Raw genomic sequence first — 21,962 nt, forward strand, 5'->3', positions numbered from 1 at the left:
TTTTCTTTTTTCTATTTTTTTTTTTTTTTTAATTAAAGTATAACAGAATATACTGATTTAATTAATTTTAGGAATTAATTATTTTATATAATTAATTATATGAATAATTAATTAGTAATGGTATAGGTGTAATTAATTTGATTAGGTAGAATGTTATTTAAATTCACTGAGGACTATTATTTTTAAAATGCATGAGGGTAATATAAATATAATTAATTTTTTTTTTGTTAATTGAGTTATTAATTATTATTAATTTAAATGCTTCACTTTTTTTTTTAAATTTTTTGAAATATATAATCAGTTTCTCTGTTATAAACTGAAAAACAAAATTAATTTTTAATTAAGAAATTAAAATTAATTTGCTGTAAATTAATTGCATGTATGCTGCCATCTTTTTTTCTCTCTTATAATGATGTATATCTGTACATAAAAAGGTTTCGAGCTTTGCCCTATGTTTAACCAAAAAAAAAACTATTGAATATTGCCAACATTTTGATGACTTTCAGGAATTTATGGGAGACCAAAAATACGGGAACGTTACTGGTAGATTCCATGAAAAACCATGCTGAAATTCTGTAAATTCAGTTGAGAAATCTCGTTCAAAGCGAGATGATTTTTTTTTTTTTAGAGTGATGGAAATGTGAACGGCTGTTATTTTTCTTTTACTTTCCACGGATTATTACGTAGAGAACTTCCCAACTGTTCAGAGCCACTGATAAAAGTACACATCGTTGGTTAATTTGATACTGAACGAGTCCATTACTTTGTTACTTCCAATGTGCACAGATTAAAATGATTGAAATGCTAAATATACGTTCAAGGTGACCGTGGACTGTTTCTTGATGTGTACAGTCCGAATTAAGACAGCTTCTCTCTCTAAATGGTTCTTGAGGTCGGGTCTTTATCCCGCCTAACTGTAGAGGAAATAGACATGGCATTTCTTGGATGCAATTCTTGCGAGAGTCATCTCCTTGCAGACGTTCTCGTACAACCCGCAGCGATTCAACAAGAGACCTGTCGATGAGGCAATGAGAACTATCTAGCTAGTTCCAGCCTTTACTGTTTTCCTGGAGGTTTTTAAATAAGGCCTACTCAAACAATTGGTTTGATAAACCAATGGTTAATATGGGAAATTTATAGTAAAGTATGTTAGGCGGTTATAGGCGAGACCTGTAAAGCTAAGATGTATTGCGGTACTAGTGTATATTTCCAATGGTTAATATGAGAAATTTATAGTAAAGTATGTTAGGCGGTTATAGGCTAGACCCGCAAAGCTAAGATGTATTGCGGTACTAGTCTATATTCCCAATAGTTAATATGAGAAATTTATAGTAAAGTATGTTAGGCGGTTATAGGCTAGACCCGCAAAGCTAAGATGTATTGCGGTACTAGTCTATATTCCCAATTTGTACAGTCCGAATTAAGACAGCTTCTCTCTAAATGGTTCTTTAGGTCGGGTCTTTATTCCGCCTAACTGTAGAGGCGTAGAAATGGCATCCCTCTACAGAGAGGAATAGTCATGGCATTTCTTGGATGCAATTCTTGCGGGAGTCTTCTTCTCCTTGCAGACGTACTCGTACGACCCCAGCGATTCAACGAGAGATCTGTCGATGAGGCAATGAAAACTATCTAGCTAGTTCCAGCCTTTACTGTTTTCCTGGAGGTTTTAAAATAAGGGATAATCAAAATGTTTGATGAACCAATTTAATTTTTTGACTGAATAAAAATACGAAACCTGCTAAAAATCAAAAATTGGAAGAAAGCACGTTGAGGTCGGCTGAGAAGTGATTGGTAAAATGTGTAAAGATCCTGGAGGCAACAAATTCCTTATTTATACTAGGAATTATTACTGATAATTCCTTGTATAATATACAATGAACCATTTCTATATATAGCATACAATGTTTATCCTAGGAGAACAAAAAAAAAAGTTAAAAATATTAGCAACGATGGTGACCCAAAGTATTTACTTTTAGTTGTGTACTTTGCCACCGGTTCGGTCGCAACCTTCTCCCTTGTCCTAATCTTACCCAACCGTGCGTTTCCTTGAGCGGGTTAAAGATTGTAATTCAATTTCAGCCGCCAGCTTGGCAACAGCCACCAAAGTGCCGACTGGGGCACTTTTCCGTATACCGCCCAAGCCAACGTTCTATCCATTTTCTTTTATTTTTCCGGCCATTGAGATTAAAATTGTAGCCCAATATCTATTGGGGGCAAATGAAAGAAAAATCTAATTTCCCCTCCTTCTAGTTTTTTTTATTGATTAATGGTGAATCCTTTAAAATGATTTAAAATTAAATTGGAAGAAATAACTTTTTACTTTTTGCCAACCTTTCGACCTGTAGGGATTGGTTCTTCTTCAAGGCTGATTATCAACTATAATATTACAAAGGTAGGTGTGTTTTCTCTCCTGGCTGTTTAGGTGATTTAGATTTAGGTACTGTTTAGGTAGGTGAGGACAGAAAACTCAACAACCTTTGATGTTAAAAATGTAAAAAATATTATAATTGCTATTAAGTATAAAGCCTCGAAAGATCACCTTTAGTCCTTAGACCGAAAACTTGGCCAATAAAAAATTATGAACCGAAATGAATCTCCAAAAAAAGATTATAAATTAATGAAGTCCATTTTTATGTAATGAAGAATATTTCCCAAGATTATGGAGTGCCCAAAATTAAATAAAAACACCTTTCCTGACAGTGGAATGAGGGAAGGTGTACAAAATCTGATGTGCATACTCACCTGATTTCCGCTTGCCACAGCTTCCGTTATTATTGCCGTTATTATTTATTTATTATTATTTTTGGCGCATCAACAGCTGAGGTTATTAGCGCCCGGAGCTTTTTCCAGTGCACTGCCGGCCTCCGGACAGTGTTCTCTCGTTACAGACAACACTGTCCATCACCGGACAGTGAGCTGTAAGAAGCTTCTAGGAAGAGAAAATCTAAGGGTCAGCTGCTGGATTCGAACCCGGGACCTCCGCGTGGGAGTCCAGTATGCTAACCTCATAGCTAATCCCTTCCCTTATTATTTTTATTATTACTATTATTATTATTATTCTTAAAGTTGGTTGTTTTTCAACGTTACGCTTTTTCGTGCATTTTTTTGACTTATACTGCCCTACCGGAGAGTTTTAATTATTCTTATTATTATTCTTATTCTTATCCTTTTTATTATTATTCTTCTTATTATTCTTATTCTTATTCTTTTTATTATTATTCTTCGCATTATTCTTATCCTTTTTATTATTATTTTTCTTATTATTCTTATCCTTTTTATTATTATTCTTCTTCTTCTTGTTATTGTTCTTATAATTATTATTCTTATAATTTTTTTTTTTTTTTTTTTTTTTTGCGCATCAACAGCTGAGGTCATTAGCGCCCGGAGCTTTTTCCAGTGCACTGCCGGCCTCCGGACAGTGTTCTCTCGTTACAGACAACACTGTCCATCACCGGACAGTGAGCTGTAAGAAGCTCCTAGGAAGAGAAAATCTAAAGGTCAGCAGCTGGATTCAATCCCGGGACCTCCGCGTGGGAGTCCAGTATGCTAACCTCACAGCTAATCCCTTCCCTTCTTATTATTATTATTTTTCTTTTTATTATTATTACTATCATTATTAGTATTAGTATTATTTGATTAAACTTATGACTTGATTCTAAAGTTGGAGGAGAGTTTTAGATGTGTAAGTACTAAATACTTTCTTTTAGTATTCTATCAAGGACTTCGTAAAGTAAATAATCACCGGTTATGTAACAAGTTACTGGCAATGCGCTTAAAAAAAGATCCATGATCACAGATATCGCGCCCTTAAAAAAAATAAAAAATTACATGGACGGCCCTTTTTGTAGCCCTTTGACCAAATTGTTATTTATTTATTTATTTTTTTTGTTAATTTAACATTCAGTAGTTTAATTATAACAGGTAAAAAACAATTTCTATGGCATTATTTATTAAAAGGAAATGAATAACAGGTGTACACAAAGGGAAACATGTTGTACGAGTGTAATTGACTGAATTATTTTTTAGAATAATAAAAAATGAATAAAATAAAAACCAAACCAAATAAATAAAATAATACAATCTTTTATTTGTAGAGTTGAATTTATTCAACTTCACAATCATTTCAATAAACTGCATCAACACAACCTCATATAAATTTATGTGGGTGGTTGCGGTGTTCACTGGGTAAAAAAAACAGTATTAACAATGGTTGGTACTTTTTATTGGCTCATATTCAATATGGATGCCATTCTAATTTAATTTAATAACAAAATCTTTGTTTATTCCAATGAATAGGTGTTCATTTTATCAACTCCAATTTCCGTTTTTAAAAAATAAAACATAAATAAGGGCTCTTATCTTATCATAGGCAAACGACTAGCATGGACTAACTCTGTACATAAGTCGACGATCTGTGAACAAACCAAACATGTTATGGAAGTGGATCTCTCATTATATTTACATCCTTTACAATCCATTAACTTCCAGCCACGGCCCAAATATTGACCATGTTCAGAGGTTTGTGAATAAGTCCTAGATCAGGCGTGAGAAATAATGAACTGGTTCAAGATGGTTTCCTGTTGTTGGAATCCATTCAGGATAGCTTCCTCCATTTTTTTTTTTTTTTTTTTTTTTTTGCTCCATCTTCCAGGAATCTGGGCGAGCTATATCCGCCTAAAGCCGATTGAACGAAATTGAATTTTATGTACTACCAAATTACCATTGACTTCTTATTCAACATCCTGTAGAAACTCCTAGAAGTTCTGGTACAGGAAAAGTAGTTCTGAATTTCACATTCAAGAGCTGCAATCTCAACTTCTTTTTTTGGAGGTTGTGTTTCTCACCCCTAAGTTAATACTAAAAAAAAAAAAAAAAAAACAATCTTCCAGTTTTTCAGCTGAAACTCAACTTCCAACTAGGCGCCACGGTAGCCGAGCGGTTGGAGGCGAGACCTGCAAAGCAAAGATGTATTGCGGTACTAGTCTATATTCCCAATGTTTAATATGAGAAATTTATAGTAAAGTATGTTAGGCGGTTATAGGCTAGACCCGCAAAGCTAAGATGTATTGCGGTACTAGTCTATATTCCCAATGGTTAATAAGAGAAATTTATAGTCAAGTATGTTCGCTAGTCGCCATGGTAGCCGAGCGGTTATAGACTAGACCCGCAATGCTAAGATGTATAGCGGTACTAGTCTATATTCCCAATGGTTAATATGAGAACTTTATAGTAAAGTATGTTAGGCAGTTATAGGCTAGACCCGCAAAGCTAAGATGTATTGCGGTACTAGTCTATATTCCCAATGTTTAATATGAGAAATTTATAGTGAAGTATGTTAGGCGGTTATAGGGTAGACCCGCAAAGCTAAGATGTATTGCGGTACTAGTCTATATTCCCAATGTTTAATATGAGTTTATAGTAAAGTATGTTAGGCGGTTATAGGGTAGACCCGCAATGCTAAGATGTATTGCGGTACTAGTCTATATTCCCAATGGTTAATATGAGAACTTTATAGTAAAGTATGTTAGGCAGTTATAGGCTAGACCCGCAAAGCTAAGATGTATTGCGGTACTAGTCTATATTCCCAATGTTTAATATGAGAAATTTATAGTAAAGTATGTTAGGCGGTTATAGGGTAGACCCGCAAAGCTAAGATGTATTGCGGTACTAGTCTATATTCCCAATGTTTAATATGAGAAATTTATAGTAAAGTATGTTAGGCGGTTATAGGGTAGACCCGCAATGCTAAGATGTATTGCGGTACTAGTCTATATTCCCAATGGTTAATATGAGAACTTTATAGTAAAGTATGTTAGGCAGTTATAGGCTAGACCCGCAAAGCTAAGATGTATTGCGGTACTAGTCTATATTCCCAATGTTTAATATGAGAAATTTATAGTAAAGTATGTTAGGCGGTTATAGGGTAGACCCGCAAAGCTAAGATGTATTGCGGTACTAGTCTATATTCCCAACGGTTAATAGCAGCACGCGAGATTCGAACTGGTGATCTCCCACTTACAAAATCCAAGTTTCATAACCAATAGACTAACACACCCTCCGGGTCAATATTATCCCTTTTTTCAAAACTTAATTACATCTGTTATTCTTTTTTCTTTTTTTTAATAAAAATATAATTATCTAATTTCTCTTCAGCTTTGAATTATTTCCATTTCATTGAAAGAGATTACAGCATTTAATTCATTCAGTTTAAAACGCTCGCTAACTATAATACTTGAGGACAAGTTATAAAGTTGTTTTGCATACTAAAAAGTTTTCAGGATTCCTTTCCCCCCATAAAGTGAAGGGGGGATATTATACTATATATGTAAATTTGTTTCAAAAGTTACGAAGTTCTTTTCATGATAAATTAATTCATTATCATTAATTTTATTAAAAGACTTTAAAAGAACTTAATTAAAAGAAATTTGGTCTCTTTTTTCTCCCCCCCCCCATCGCTGTTGCTATTCCCTGAAGAAACGATTCTATGGCTCTTAGATTGTGCTTCGGTTATTTTTAATGAGGAAAAATGTCTCACAGGAATTGTTAGTATTGACACACAGCAACCGGGTTCTCTGAGCCGTGATTTCATTGTCTTCTTCTTTATTTCTTCGTTTCCAAGAACTGGTGCTTTATTACTTTGTCTGCGGAGTACAGCATTTCTTAATTTCAGTCCTTTTTTAAATTTTTATTCTGAGTTCCTTTTTTTTTAGTACTTCATCCTCTTCGAAGTAAAAGAAAGTAATTCTAATCGTGTAAAATAATGTCTATTTTTTCAGGTGGACTTTACTTCCAACTACCTAATTAGGTGTCGTGGACGGAGGCGACTAGCAAACATAATTTACTATAAAGTTCTCATATTAACCATTGGGGATATAGACTAGTACCGCAATACATCTTAGCATTGCTGGTCTAGCCTATAACCGCCTAACATACTTTACTGTAAATTTCTCATATTAACCATTGGGAATATAGAGTAGTACCGCAATACATCTTAGCTTTGCCGGTCTAGCCTATAACCGCCTAACTACTTTACTATAAAGTTCTCATATTAACCATTGGGAATATAGACTAGTACCGCAATACATCTTAGCTTTGCGGGTCTAGCCTATAACCGCCTAACGTACTTTACTGTAAATTCCTCATATTAACCATTGGGAATATAGACTAGTACCGCAATACATCTTAGCATTGCTGGTCTAGCCTATAACCACCTAACATACTTTACTGTAAATTTCTCATATTAACCACTGGGAATATAGACTAGTACCGCAATACATCATAGCTTTGCCGGTCTAGCCTATAACCGCCTAACTACTTTACTATAAAGTTCTCATATTAACCATTGGGAATATATTCTAGTAGCGCAATATATCTTAGCTTTGCGGGTCTAGCCTATAGTAACCGCTCGGCTATCGAGGCGCCTTTCTAATCGTGTAGATTTACGATTTTCAGTTTTGGGCAAGAAATGTCCCATTTTGAGGTCCCTGGAGTCCGAAACAGTTGTTTTTACAAAGTGTCCTCTCTCCCCCCCCCCCTCGTTCTTTTTAAAACTTAAAATCTTTGTTTCAACATGCACATTACATAACATTTACATGCAATTTATAACTTTTCAATTCAATAACATAAATTATTGTACCGTATTATGAAATTATGCACTTCCAAACATAAAATTAAATAACTGTGATTTTATCCGTGATAGTACGTATTGTATCTCTGACCGGTTTCGGAATTACTAAAATTAACCGTTTTGAACCCTTAAAGAGCGGAAATACAATAAATAATCCACTTCACTGTACTACTCGGTACTAATACTTACACTCTCTCTTAAATCTAAACAAACATACACACATACACACACACACACACCAGATCGCATTAATGAATTTTTGACCTAAATTAAATTCCATCTGTAGAGACCCTCATCCAACCCCCTACGCACCATTCACCAATCAATGTGAGACCAGTCTAATTAAAGTCATGTTTATAGTATATTTATTCAATATTTCACCAGATTTTTTTTATTTTTAATTATGATTGGAAAAAAATATTGATCCAATTTATATTTGAGATCCATTCATGATTGGATTAATTACTGGCATATTATCTTTGGTTTAATGAACGTATTTTTACGCCCTCTTTCCTGCAGCGTTACAAGAAGTTTTGTGCTAGATATTCGGTCCGTCTGTGAGTCGAGGGATTCTTTAAAATTGCAGAAATCATTTCGGGAAAAAATCCCCAAAAAAAAGTTAATAAAGAAAACTATTATTAAAATAACTACCACATCCACCTGAAGGAACAACTACATTGGCAACTTTTATCGGGACTTAAACTAAACCAAAGACATCGGACAATGATGCGGTAAAAAAAAAAGGGATGCCAAAGGGAAACTGCAGGCTGTGCTCTAAGATCGTCATCTTGGTCTGAATAAAGATTCCCAACCAATCATCTGTTAGATATTTCCTCCCTAGTCTTGTTAGGATCTTAAAGGTGCCGAAGATTAGAATTTGGATTTCAGGGAAGAAGGGTGAGCTCTCCCGCAAAGTTTAGATTACCGTGTAAGGCTTTTTACAATGTTGGTTAGAATTTTAGTATGGCTCAAACTCTGAACTTTGATGGGTTCGAACCATAGGAAAAGCAGTAAGAGAAAGTCGTGTGAGTGTGCGCACCAGATTTATTTATTTATTTTAAATAAATATTTTAAGAATTTATACTTAATTATTTATATTTTATTTTATATTTGAAACTTCTTCAACTTTTCTTATGTGTTCATCTCCAGGACTTTTCAAACTACAAGAACTGGTAAAAGCGCCTCCTGGTTCTAGAACGGAAATGTACATACGTCAAGCGCATCCATCCTCCTATAGACACGTCCTGCGAGAAATTCGCCAAAAGGAGATCTTCAAACTCATCGTCGACACGAACCCAAACAATATGAACCTTTTCTTTAGAGCGGTAAGTTTTTTTTAGTTTTCCCATTATATTATTATATTTTTATAGTTTTAATTAGGGTAATCAAGGAAATAATTAATAATTATGTTTTTTCAAAATATCAGCGTGGGGGTGTGGTGTACTGGAAAGTTATCATTTGTGCTATTTTCGAGAAAAACTGGAAAAATTTGAAAATCTATTTCTAGTAAAGTGGCAACTTACCCATGGAAAATAAATATTGTTATTTGAAAAAAATTTGTGAGAGTGACAGGAAGTCGTGCGAGTGGTCAAAGTAGGTTTTCAATTTTATTTTCCTTACGCTATACTTTAATCTCACTCCGATCCGGTGCAAGCCAGTCAGAATATTCAAACTCACTTAAAGCTTCTCGAAACCTGGTTCCGAAAATGGAAAATTAAAATTAATGAACAAAAGTCAGTAAACATTACGTTTACTCTAAGAAAATCTGCGAGTCCACCAGTTCAACTGAACGGTGTAACGATTCCTCCAGCTGACGCAGTACGATACTTAGGACTGTACATTGACAAGAGACTCACCTGGAACCCACATACTCGACTGAAACGACAAGACGTGAACAGACGCTACAAGCTACTTAGTAGACTACTTGACCGCAGATCCAAACTCGACGTGAATCACAAACTGACTATTTACAAGACCCTGTTAAGACCCATATGGACATACGGAGCAGAAGTGCGGGGCTCAACCAAACCCTCTAACTCCAAACGCCTGCAGACACTACGCAGTCTAAAATCCTACGGAAAATCCTGGAATGCTCCATATTACATTTCTAACCTTACCATACACACTGACCTACACATCCCTTTTGTCACTAACCTAATAAAGTCTCGCTACCGCAACTTTCACAGCCTCCTAGCTCTCCATCCTAATCCTCTTGTCCAACAACTCTCCTCTCCTCACCTTCCCGACAATCCTCCTCGTCGCTTGAAGCGAAAATGGCCTAGAGATCTGTTGTGATTAAATCATTGCGAAAGAGTTTCACCAGTGGGTGATTGCTCTAATCATGTCATAACAAGTGAACTGAACCAGTAAGATCAAGTTTACTAGATGCAACAATTGTTGCAGTTGTAAATACACAAATAAAGTAAAAAAAAAATTCCTTACGATCGTTCTCTCCTATAATTCAAAACAAATAAGACTACAGCATCATCTTATTACGTCAAAGTCTTATCACATTATAATAGACTGAAAAACATGTTATTTAAACTTGCATTGTTACGTATGTCAATAGCAGAGCGACAGAAAACGATACGCTATGTCAGTAGAGGTGTAGAATTCCATAGATTACACACCTACCACTCGTGATACATAAGCGTAAACTTTGTACTTAAATCTGTAACGCAGTGTTTACATACTAGATTATATGTAGCTTATATTTTGCGTTGTAATTCAATATTAATATTAGGAACTTACAAGAAAATTAAGTATGTAATTTGCATCACTGGGATGAACTTAAAATACATTTTCTTACAATACAATCCTACGAATACAATGGATCATTATGAATATATTTAAAGCGGTAGAGGAGCTTTTGAAGCTTTGTAAACCAAACGTTTATAAAAATGCACGCTTTTAAATTGCATGCTTTGTCAACAAAAAAATTAAGAAAGTCGAAATCTCTGCACCGAACGGTTTAATCTATCTGTGAGAATGGATGGTAGCCCGTATCCGGTCAGGTGTACCAATAGACATACGTAGTACGATGGATAAATTAGTGACATCATTATCACATCATTATCATTATCTCATCATTACAATTATCTTTTTATTGACTATAATTCCTTAATTTAGTTAAACTACGTAGTTTCGCTACCTTTTTTTTTTTTTTAATGATTTAAGGCGCGACAAGGAGCTCTTTTCAGTGCACTGCCGGCCTCCGGACAGTGTTTTCTCGTTACAGACAACACTGTCCCTCAAAGGGCAGTGTTGTCTGTAAGAAGCTCCTAGGAAGAGAAAATCTAAGGATCAGCAGCTGGATTCGAACCCGGGACCTCCGCGTGGGAATCCAGTACGCTAACCGCATAGCTAATCCCTTCCCTAGTTTCGCTACCTTATTATCCTTTTCGCTCAATTACAATCCTGCAAATACAATGGATCATTAAAATATACAATATTTAAAGCGGTAGAAGTGCTTTTAAAACTTCGTAAACTAAGTTTATAAAATGTACGCTTTTAAATAATTGCATACTTCATGTCAAAAAATTCAGGAAGTCGAAATCTCAGCACCAAATGGTTTAATCTCCTCTGAGAATGGTTGGTAGCCCGTTTTCGGTCAGGTGTACCAATAGACATACGATAAATTAGTGACATCATGAACATTGTCTTTTATTCCTTAATTTCGCTGTTTGATTATCCTTTTCGCTCATTCGTACTCACTCAGTGTCCTTAATATTTAAAGCTATCGTCTTCTACTTATTATGTTTTAAAGTAAAGGAGAAATAAGGTTTGCCAATTCTTGTCACCATCTTCAAATTGGGGTTTTTTACTTCTGATAAATGGCAATTTACTGGTCGTTCGATAACATTATCTTCCAACGCCACCCAGCAAGATGAAAAATAGAAAATTAAGCCCCCTCTAGAAGAAAATTTAGTGATCTTTTTTTTTTTCGTACCACACTACCTCCCTGAGAGGGATCTTGATGAATGACTTTTTCTTTGGGAAATGGTCCCTAGATGCTTGCACGGGTGGGTGTAAGGGTACAAAAAAAAAAAAAAACTAAAACAACAACTGATAGAGGAGCCTTTTTCCGGCTTAATAACTTAAGCACTTTACAGCCATTGAGAGAGAAGCCATTGCGGCCGGAAATAGAACAGGCAATCCATGTGACGATTAGTTACGATTGAGTAACTTCTATTCTCCTAAGTAGAAGAATAGGTTTTATCTGTAACAGTTCCGCCTGCTCAGTATAACCGAATCCCCCACAAAACGAATCAGGTGTTGAATTTCCTTCTTAGATCAATCTGTTTCCATATCAATCTTATTGAATCTTCTAGTCTTATCTGCAGAGTTACTTTTTTCCGAATCATTATTGTCACGTTTTAGTGAAACTCCTAGTTTCAGGATATATACAAGTTCTGTGCTTCTAGGTTCAAGCAGATTTCCTGATTGTTTTCCTGGAGTATCCAGGTTGCCGAGGAGATCGTGGTTTATATGTCGTCAGTTAAGCACTTGATGACTGCAGCAAGAGCGCAGTAAAGCTTGTGCTTTTTCTGTCACCATCATCAGAGAGTGGATGTAGCTCAGAAAGGAAATACCACCTTTCCGATCTTTTGACTTCCCATGTAGAACATGTTATTTTTTTGATATGGTGATTCAGAAGTGAAAATTAAATTTTGAATTTCCTCAGAGTGATAAGGGAAATTAGAACCATATTCGTTCGACCGCGCCATAGATATACTCCTAACTAGTAATTAGTCTTTTAATTCTAGTAGTAATTTTCACTTGGGTTTTCCCAGCCCGCTAGAAAAACTCCCTCTGTCTCTCTCTTGCACGCACTGCTGCAGTTTTAATTTAACACTTTTCTCTCCTGCTTAATTGAACCATTGAAAATTAATGATCCCCATTGGGAGCGTTTAAACCCCTTTCTCTATCCTGCCGCTTTTGAACAAACTCCTTTTAATTCTCTAATCAGTTACTTCGGCTACGTAATTTGTTACCCTACTTCCATAATATACTACCACACCTACTTGCAGCGAAATAATTCATATAAGTTCTCTCTATTAGCAATGGTAACTTTCCCCAATTGCTTAGGGTAACGTTTCTCGACGCTTGTGGGGAGGGGGGAAATCGTGAGGCCAAACTGGCGTTTTTAACTGGCCAGGAAGGGTTACCATCCTGAGATGATCCAGGAAAAGAAGCGGATTAGAGTACGATTTGCAGGGATTGGTGGGCTGTGCTAGATTTTCGAAAGGAATTTCCCAATATTTGTGGATGGTTAAATCGGAAACATAGAAGGGAATTGAATCTCTGATAGTTGGAACGTTTGCTTGAACCCTAAAGTTCAATTCCAGTACCTGCAGGTAGGTTTTAAAATGGTATTGTATCTAAGTAGTTTGTTTTCTTTATTGTAATGATTTAAGGCGCATCAACATCTCGAGGTTACTGGTGCCCGGAGCTTTTTTCCAGTACACTACCGGCCTCTGGACTGAAGTGTTCTCTCGTTACAGGCAACACTGTACCATCACCAGGCAGCGAGCTGTAAGAAGCTCCTCGAAAGAGAAAAATCTAAAGGGCCCACAGGTGGATTCATTTAAACCCCGGAACCTCCGCGTTCCAAATCCAATACGCCAGCCGCCATAGCTAATCCCTTCCCACCCCCCTAGTTTGTTGTTGGTTGAGAGTCTAGATCAGTAGTATCATTTCGGGGATTCTGGGTCAAATTTTTTTAAGCCTGGTAAGAACTGTGCTGTGGGGCTGCAGGGGGAAGCTCTGAAAATTGAGCACGCGTGCGCTTTCGTGCATCTGGCAGGAAATACTACATGTAGTATTTAACATCCTGTTTTTTATATAAGACGATTTTCCTGTATAAGACGATACGTATAGTATTTTCTACGTGTACGAAACATGGGTGTTAAATACATATCTGTATTACGCACGCCCACGCAATTCTAAAGCTTCCCCTTGCAGCCCCTCAGCACAGTTATTACCAGGCTCAAAAAAAAAATTGACCTAGAATCCCCGAAATGACACTACTTGGATCTTTTTTGGTCAAGTAGTCTTTTCAAAAGTGTGCTTGAATTCAATATTCTAAGTTCTCAATAAGCTATCTAACTTTCAGCGGGTAGCTAGCTATTCGTCAAGGTTTTTTTCAGAGTTATTCTTCTAAATTGTTGAAATGATCGCAGAAAAGAAAGGAAATGGAATTTAAGGGAAGTTGCGTTCACGTTCTTGTTCTAGAATATTAAAGAAAAGTCAAATCAAGAGAAATCCTCCCCAAAAAAACCTCAGAAATTTAGTACTTACGATTTTTTTTTTTTTTTTTAGAATTTTCTGATCTATTTTACCTCGCCTACTTCCGTTGGTCTTTTTATTCCTGAAGGCAAAGAATAAAGAATAAAATTATCAAACATGATTTTGCTCTTATTTATTCCTTACATTCTTTTAGCGTAATAAACGAAATCTTCAGGCCGCCCCCTTTTTTGTCATGAAAAAAAGTTTTTTACGTTAATATCTTTATTTTCCACTGTTATGACTTAACCATAACCGGAAAGAGAAAAAAAAGTTCATAAAATATGATTTTATGAGATGGTTTTTCCGATGGAGTTGAAGTTCCATCTGTTATAATAAAAATATTATGAGCAAAAACTTTTAGAAGGATTTTTTGTTTTTTTTTGTAGGGATAAAGAGTAATAATTCTGGGATTTTTAGAAGTTTTTTTTACTTTCACTTAATCCTAGAAAAAAGGGGAAGGTTTATTGAGATTAAGTCTGATTTTTGAGATTTATATTTTAACCGGAGATACGTGTTTAGATAGCCGCTGATCTCTAGATACTGTAACCATTTCTTCTTCTACTTCTTCTAATGGGTTTATTCTTTTAAGAAATATTTTGAGAGAGTCAAATCTAATGCTAAACATTTAGGATAAGTTGAAATTGTGTATTCATTCTTTTTGGTGCAGATCCAAACTCGACGTGAATCACAAACTGACTATTTACAAGACTCTGTTAAGACCCATATGGACATACGGAGCAGAAGTGTGGGGCTCAACCAAACCCTCTAACTCCAAACGCCTACAGACATTACAATCTAAAAATCCTAAGGAAAATCCTGAATACTCCTTACTAGATTTCTAATCTTACCATACACACTGACCTTCACATCCCTTTTGTCACCGATCTAATAAAGTCTCGCTACCGCAAATTTCACAGCCTGCTAGCTCTCCATCCTAATCCTCTTGTCCAACAACTCTCCTCTCCTCACCTTCCCGACAATCCTCCTCGTCGCTTGAAGCGGAAGTGGCCTAGAGATCTGTTGTGATTAAATCATTGTGAAAGAGTTTCACCAGTGGGTGATTGCTCTAACCATGACATTACAAGTGAACTGAACCAGTAAGATCAAGTTTACTTGATGCAACATTTGTTGCAGTTGTAAATATACGAATAAAGTGAAAAAAAAAAATTTTTTTGGTGATTCATAGTTTCAATAGGATGAAAAATAAATGCCAGTTTCAGTCATTATAAACTTTATTTTGCCAAGCTTTCGACTAGGTCCATCTTCAGGGCTAGTTTAGAAAGTAATACTATTACATTTCAGGGTTGGTGTATCATTCTGTCTTGTCTGTTCATGGACTCAATTCATTAAATATTATTAAATATTCATTAAATATAACTAAAAAAAAGTCTTCTAACAATATAACTGTTACATTACCATTACACTTGAGAGAAACTGATATAATTTGGTAACTTTGTTAGCAGTGATTGAATATCATGGACTTCAGTCCATGAACAGACAAGACAGAAAACACACCAACCCTGAAATGTAATAGTATTACTTTCTAAACTAGTCCTGAAGATGGACCTAGTCCCTAGGGGTCGAAAGCTTGGCAAAATAAATTTTATAATGACCGAAACTGGCATTTATTTTTCATCCTATTGAAATTGTGATCAACTGCACAGTACGGGATAATATCTTGGGTTTTATCCGTGGTAGCCCGCATGTTTCCCTGTATCCCTGATCGCATTCGTAAGTCCAGCAAGGTGTAGTGCGAGTTGAAAACAAAAGTGAAGTGGAAATCTGCCTCTGATGCTGGACGAAATAAGTAGAAAATTTGCTATTAAATAGTCCAACCAACCAAATGATATTAATTAAACTTAGGATGGAAGATTGGCGAGGAATCGGTCCAAATAAAACAACTCGTCTTTTTGCCAACGTTTCGACAAATATATTGTCCTGGATATTACAAATACAAAACAATTTACAGAGTCAGTAACATAGAAAATCAGTAATATGTTACAAAAAATAAACAGTAAAATACAATAAATTCTTTATAATTATTGAAACTTACGTGGCTATGCGGATTGGTTGAGTTACAGAAACTTGGAGCCAGAAATGGAGAAGCAGGTATATATATATACAGATATAGCGGGACTTACACGGGAATTTTGGTAATTACAATTGAACAGATACAATAGACTAATTACAACAAAAGAGTAAATACAATAAATATTGGTAAATTTCTTTAAACAACAAAAACCGTTAAAAACAAAACACAGGAGAAACCAAATAACCCTTATGAACTAAATAACAAATAACCAAAAGATTTGAAGTAAATTTAAAAAAAAAACAGAAATAATTATGTACAAAATTTGGATATCTATTTATTTTTTAATGATAAAATTGTAGCAGTTGGCCAAATTCGACGTGTCTGTCCTAAAGTTAACTGTGTTGTTAACATTTTTACTGTTTTTTCTATGTTACTGACTCTGTAAATTGTTTTGTATTTGTAATATCCAGGCCCTGAAGAGGACAATATATTTAGTCGAAACGTTGGCAAAAAGACTAGTTGTTTTATTTGACCGATTCCTCGCAAATCTTCCATTCTAAGTTTAACAATTTGCGGTCACGAAAACTATATATTGATATTAATTAAATACGTCATTTGGGAAAAAAACGCTTTAAAAAGTTCATACATCATTATGCGTAAAACTTTTCTTTCACTCTAAAATCATTAACATATGTTTTCACGATAATCCTAAATGAATTCATATTAATGATTTTTCCAATTTAAAATTATTCCAATCATAAATACGTTTTCAATCATTCATTTTTTGACACATGGAAAGTGTAACAGCTGTATAAAACCGGAACTTTGTTTTAAATTATTGCAGGGTTCCCAACTGACAAGAAAGTTTTTATTCTTTCTATTTTTTTATTTTTTACTTTTTGTTTTTTTGAACAGATTGGTCCATTGATGAAGGGCAATTTCATTAGATAAATTGATTGATTTATACCAATTTCCTTTTTTTTTTAACTAGAAGCAATTAAAGGGGCTGGAAAGAGGAGAGATCTGAACTGGAAAACTAATTAAAAATGGTTTTTCTCTTTGCATTAGCATATTCACTTTTCATTAGCTGGGAAATATTACGTTTAGCGAATACTTTTTGGTGCTCATAATTTTTTTTTTTTCCCCAGAAACACTAATTTTCTATTTTGTATCCGCTAAATTATTGTTGGAAAAATTGAGGGAAAACAAATGCAATTTAGAAAAAGCATAGTTAGGAATGCCTTACAGTTGAAAACTTCCTTAGTCCGACAACTAAAAATTATAAAAATTCCCCGGTCTTTATAACTTCCTTTATTAATGAGCCTTTCCCCCCCCCCTCACCGGAAGTTAACCAAACAATTATACTCGGCCCATTTCCTGGGAACTAAATGGAAGCAATGGTTTTGCTGGTGAAAAAGAAGGAACGCCATAGAGTACGGGCCTGGAATTGCTATCATCTTGTACTGCAGAGCTATAAACCCATTCTGTAGGATCCCTAAGGAACCTAAGGAGCCCTACTCGCTTTCATCCTGGCTCGCCTTCCTTTCCTCCGCCATTCTTTTCTCCTTTAATTACAATTCTTGTACGAACTATATTAGTGCTGGGGGCAAATTTTTCCACATCCATTTGGTGATTAATTCCTTTTTTTTTCTTTGTACATTTTCTTAGCACTTATTTTTAATTACATTTTTCTCATAAGGTGGAAAATATTGCTAACATGAACATTTTCGGAAAATTAGTTTTCACTAGCTATAGGGGTGAAGGGGGGGGCACATTTGAACAGAATTTACATTTTCTGTTGCAGAGTGCGCAGAATCGTATTATTGAACCTTTTTATTTTGTTTTCTACAACTTTCAAGTCTTCTTAACAGATCTATATCAATAAACAGTTGGTACTTTACATACCTATCTATGTTTTTTAAATTTAAAAATGTCAAATGTTAATATCTGCCCCATTGGTGGGGGTCACCTTTGAACACAATATAAAATAGAAAGAAATGCTATTACTTTACTCTGAATCTACCTTCTATCAGTTATTTCTCTCTCTACTACATTACTTTCTCTTTTAAACCACTGAAATCTAGTTCAAAAAATCAAGAATGACTCAGTTCGGGATGTTGTACCCGAAGTGGTGATTGGTTTAGGGAAGTTTGAACAAAATATTCTGTTTGTTGCGCTTCTTAATGGTAGGTTCGGACCCACTTTCCCCTTCTCTGCGATTAAACAAAAAAAAAAAAAAGTCACAAACTTGCAGAGGTCGGTGGGGCGGCACATTTTAACTGGTGATGTAGAAATGTGCCCCCTCTCCTTCCATAAAAGAAAATATAATATCCAACACTTTTTGTGCAAGCAAATGGACTTTCTGTAAATACTAGATTTAAAAATACGAATTCCAAATGTTAATATGGGGACTAACAATACTTACACCTTGTCCACTACAATCTTCACAATACACTTCCCAAAGCTGCAACAAAAAATTTTTACTTCCACCTTACAGAATATAATATTCCTCAATTCTGGACTTTACCGAACAATGAAAATGAAGGGAAACTTTGTCAATTATACAACAGGTCTACCACAATAAATATGGAGAAAATTACCAATCATAAATGGTTTTAAATATTTGGCGAGAAATTTGAAATTGTTCAAATGTGCCCCCTCTCCCTATATATATTTTTGGACAACAGTTTTTCCGACATTTTACTGTATCGAGTTTTCATTTTCTCGAAACCAGCTCAGACTGGTCAGATTTTCTTAAAAACATGATATAAGTGAAAGAATTCTAGAATTTTTTCTTTGAAATATTTTCCCACTAAAATTTGTGTTCATTTTTGGAGCATGAGGGAAATTTTGGAGGGGGGCAGGCTTTTCTCTAGAGAGTATACCACTTCGGAGTAAAATGTACGATCTCATCACTTGAATAATATTCATAGAAATAAATATGTCTGAGCGCTGATTTACGGAATAATTTAGATTATTTTTAGTGGGGGCTGCATTAACTGATGAGCTCTTATTAGTTGGCTTAGGCTCCAAGCTGTTTCTCAGCCGTGAAGATGACCTTGCCCTTCTAGATCGAAAGCTTGGAAAACAAATGAAAATTACGATTGAAATTGGTTACAATCTTTCTTCCCTTAAATACTTAATGTAATTTTGGGATAAATCTTTTAGATATGGAAGAGTCTTTTAGGTGAAACGAAAGGATCTAATCCAGAAGACGAGAAGTTTTTCCCTTCTTTAAAAGGAAATCTTTATGGAAATATGTACCCCCAGATTTTCCGAGAGAATAAATTTTTAAGTGCAAGATTTGAAGTGATGAGAAATTATAAATAACTGAATCGAATTAACCTTGCGCAGAGCACCATCTTGTGTTTTAAAAAGTTAAATAAAACAGATGAAAGCATAAACTGTGCCTACTTGATTAGAAAATAAACACACACATATATTCCTGTATATATGGTAGAGAACATGAAAAATAATGTTAGTGTTAAGGCGATATGAAAAGCGACAATGGACGCAACGCTCTATATATAAGCTATATTGGAAGAAATATAGTTGTGCGGCGGTCTAGCGTGAATCTAGGGGTGGGTGGGGAGGAAAATATGTGGATATATGGCGGGAAAGAAAAAAATGGGCTAAGAGTGGCGGGAAAGATGTAACCTAGTAGAACCTTCCACTCAGCTGATTTATTCCTACTCAAGAACTATTTTTTTTGTTCTATCTCTTTCCCCTTCCCACACTTTCTCGCTCTTATAACGGGGCCTCTCACTCTTTCAACGTCCCCCAAGTCTGTAGATAGATACAGAGCTGTGGGGGAAAAACCTTCTGCATCGACTCCACGAACATGTTAAGTTACAGCGTCAGCGTGTCCTTCGTTCAGGATTATCCGCCTTGTAACTCTTCATTTTTATCAGAGGTCCTTTTTCTTAACTTCCTGCTGGAAATCTGTCTCTCTCTCTCTCTCTCTCTCTTTTAATTTACATTTTTATTGTTTGTTTGTTGGAATATTTGCAGGCACAAATGGTGGTGCGGCATTCTTGCGCAGAGGTTAATGCCCTTCATATGTATTCTGAAGAAGTAGAGTATGGTAGAAATAGATCATTTTTCGAAGGATATCCATCCAATCCAGGAAAAGTAGGACGTCAGTAGCTAGGTATAAACTCTTCTTAGAGCAATTTATGCCACCCTTTAACGTTCCCCGTGTTGTTCCGAAGGAACCAAAGTCCCTTAAGAAACGTCCTGGGAAAAGGCAAGATCTCGCTAGCTGGAATGACCATTCTCTTGAGTGCTACGCACCCTTTTTCTCCAACACACTTCCCAGATATTCCAAATAAGCACCCTGGTTACCAAATTTAAGTACTTAAGATGGTTCTAGATAGGTTCTACACCCTGGTATCCACCCTGGCTCTATTACTGGTGAGTGGTAAGCAGGCTGTTGGAGGAAGCCATTCCCCAACGCTCCTCAGGGTAATCAAGTCGACTTTATAGATTACATTTATTGTGTTCGGGAATGAATATAACAAGTTATTGAATTTCTGATGAGTTGTAGAATATGAAAGAGGTAATTAATCACAATAATAAGGCAATCTACACTTTACTGCATATATATTATGATATTAACTTAACAATAACCGAGCTAACTAAATTAACGACAATAAATAATATGATTAGGCAAGCAAAGGTAGTGCGGAGTAGAGGGATTGGTGCAGGTTTTAAGTTCAACTACCAATTAGGTGTCGTGTACGGAGGCGACTAGCAAACATACTTTACTATAAATTTCTTATATTAACTATTGGGAATATAGACTAGTACCGCAACACATCTTAGCTTTGCGGGTCTAGCCTATAACCGCCAAACTCTTTACTATAAATTTCCCATATTAACCATTAGGAAATGTAGACTAATACCGCAATACATCTTAGCTTTGTGGATCTAGTCTATAACCGCCTAACATACTGTACTGTAAATTTCCCATATTAACCATTAAATAAAGTCCAAGGCTTAGACTGGTATGGTTATCATATTATTGTTATTATAATTTTTCATTTTGTTCAAATAATTTTTAGATTCTAAATTTATTTATATTAATATTTCTCCACTACAAGCAAAAAAAAAAAATTAACTTTAACATTTACAGTTGCAGAAAGTGTAGAAAACTAGATTACGTCGTAGATACTTAGCAGAGTGCCAGATCTAGTTAAAGTTGTAAGATGTTTTGATAGGAAGATACAATGTCCTTGGCTAGAGTTGGTCTAGCAATAATCGCAGAATGTTGAAAACTTGGGAGAAAGGGCTGAATAGGGTCGAGTGGGCTTGTGTGTGTGTGTGTGTGTGTGTGTGTGTGTATAAGGACTTCTTTTTAAACTCACTCTCCCTTTTCTAACTTACTAAGAGCACCAAGTTTAGATCCTGTGGTCCTTTATAAAGCCCATGTAGTTACTACAACTACCAGAAGAAAGAAAAAGGGCCTGGTGACTATGGTATTTGGTAGGGCAGAGACATAGTTGTTTGGAAGTGGTAGCATTATATATACTTACATCCACCAATAGTTGACTACACAGTTCTTGCTAACGATAAAACTAAACTCTTATTCTACTGAAAAAAGTTGGAACGTCTCCCTCTTCTCTCTTCTGCCCTGTAGCCGAGTGGAATTCCAGTGCCCTTCCAGTAATTTAAAAATATTATTTCCTCTTATTCCAAGTAGGAAGGAGTTCCGTAATTGAATTTTTGGAATTCGGATCCGCAATACCACGGCTGATGATAATTGATTGCACGACTGATGGTAATTGATTGCACGACTGATGATAATTGATTGTACGACTGACGATAATTGATTTGAATTGATTGTACGACTGATGATAATTGATTGCACTACTGATAATAATTGGCTGCACGACTGATGGTAATTGATTGTACACTGATGATTATTGATTTAAGGCGCGTCAACATCTAAGGTTATTGGCTCCCGGAGCTTTTTTCAGTGCACTGCCAGCCTCCGGACAGTGTTCTCTCGTTACA

The 21,962-nt window shown here is 35.5% G+C and overlaps 1 protein-coding gene across 4 annotated transcripts in view; it reads left to right on the forward strand.

Moving 5' to 3' along the window:
• The window catches only part of LOC141454934 (glutamate receptor ionotropic, kainate 2), a 491,708-nt gene that overhangs the window by 340,062 nt on the left and 129,684 nt on the right, over positions 1-21,962 (forward strand). For all 4 annotated transcript variants that reach the window (XM_074129640.1, XM_074129638.1, XM_074129641.1 and 1 more), the window contains one exon: positions 8,777-8,952. In XM_074129640.1, the coding sequence (XP_073985741.1) occupies positions 8,777-8,952 (176 nt within the window). The remainder of the gene's footprint in view (positions 1-8,776; positions 8,953-21,962) is intronic.

Source organism: Rhodnius prolixus, unplaced genomic scaffold (genome assembly GCF_049639745.1).
Source record: "Rhodnius prolixus isolate KJV_2025 unplaced genomic scaffold, Rpr scaffold_15, whole genome shotgun sequence".
Taxonomy (NCBI): domain Eukaryota; kingdom Metazoa; phylum Arthropoda; class Insecta; order Hemiptera; family Reduviidae; genus Rhodnius; species Rhodnius prolixus.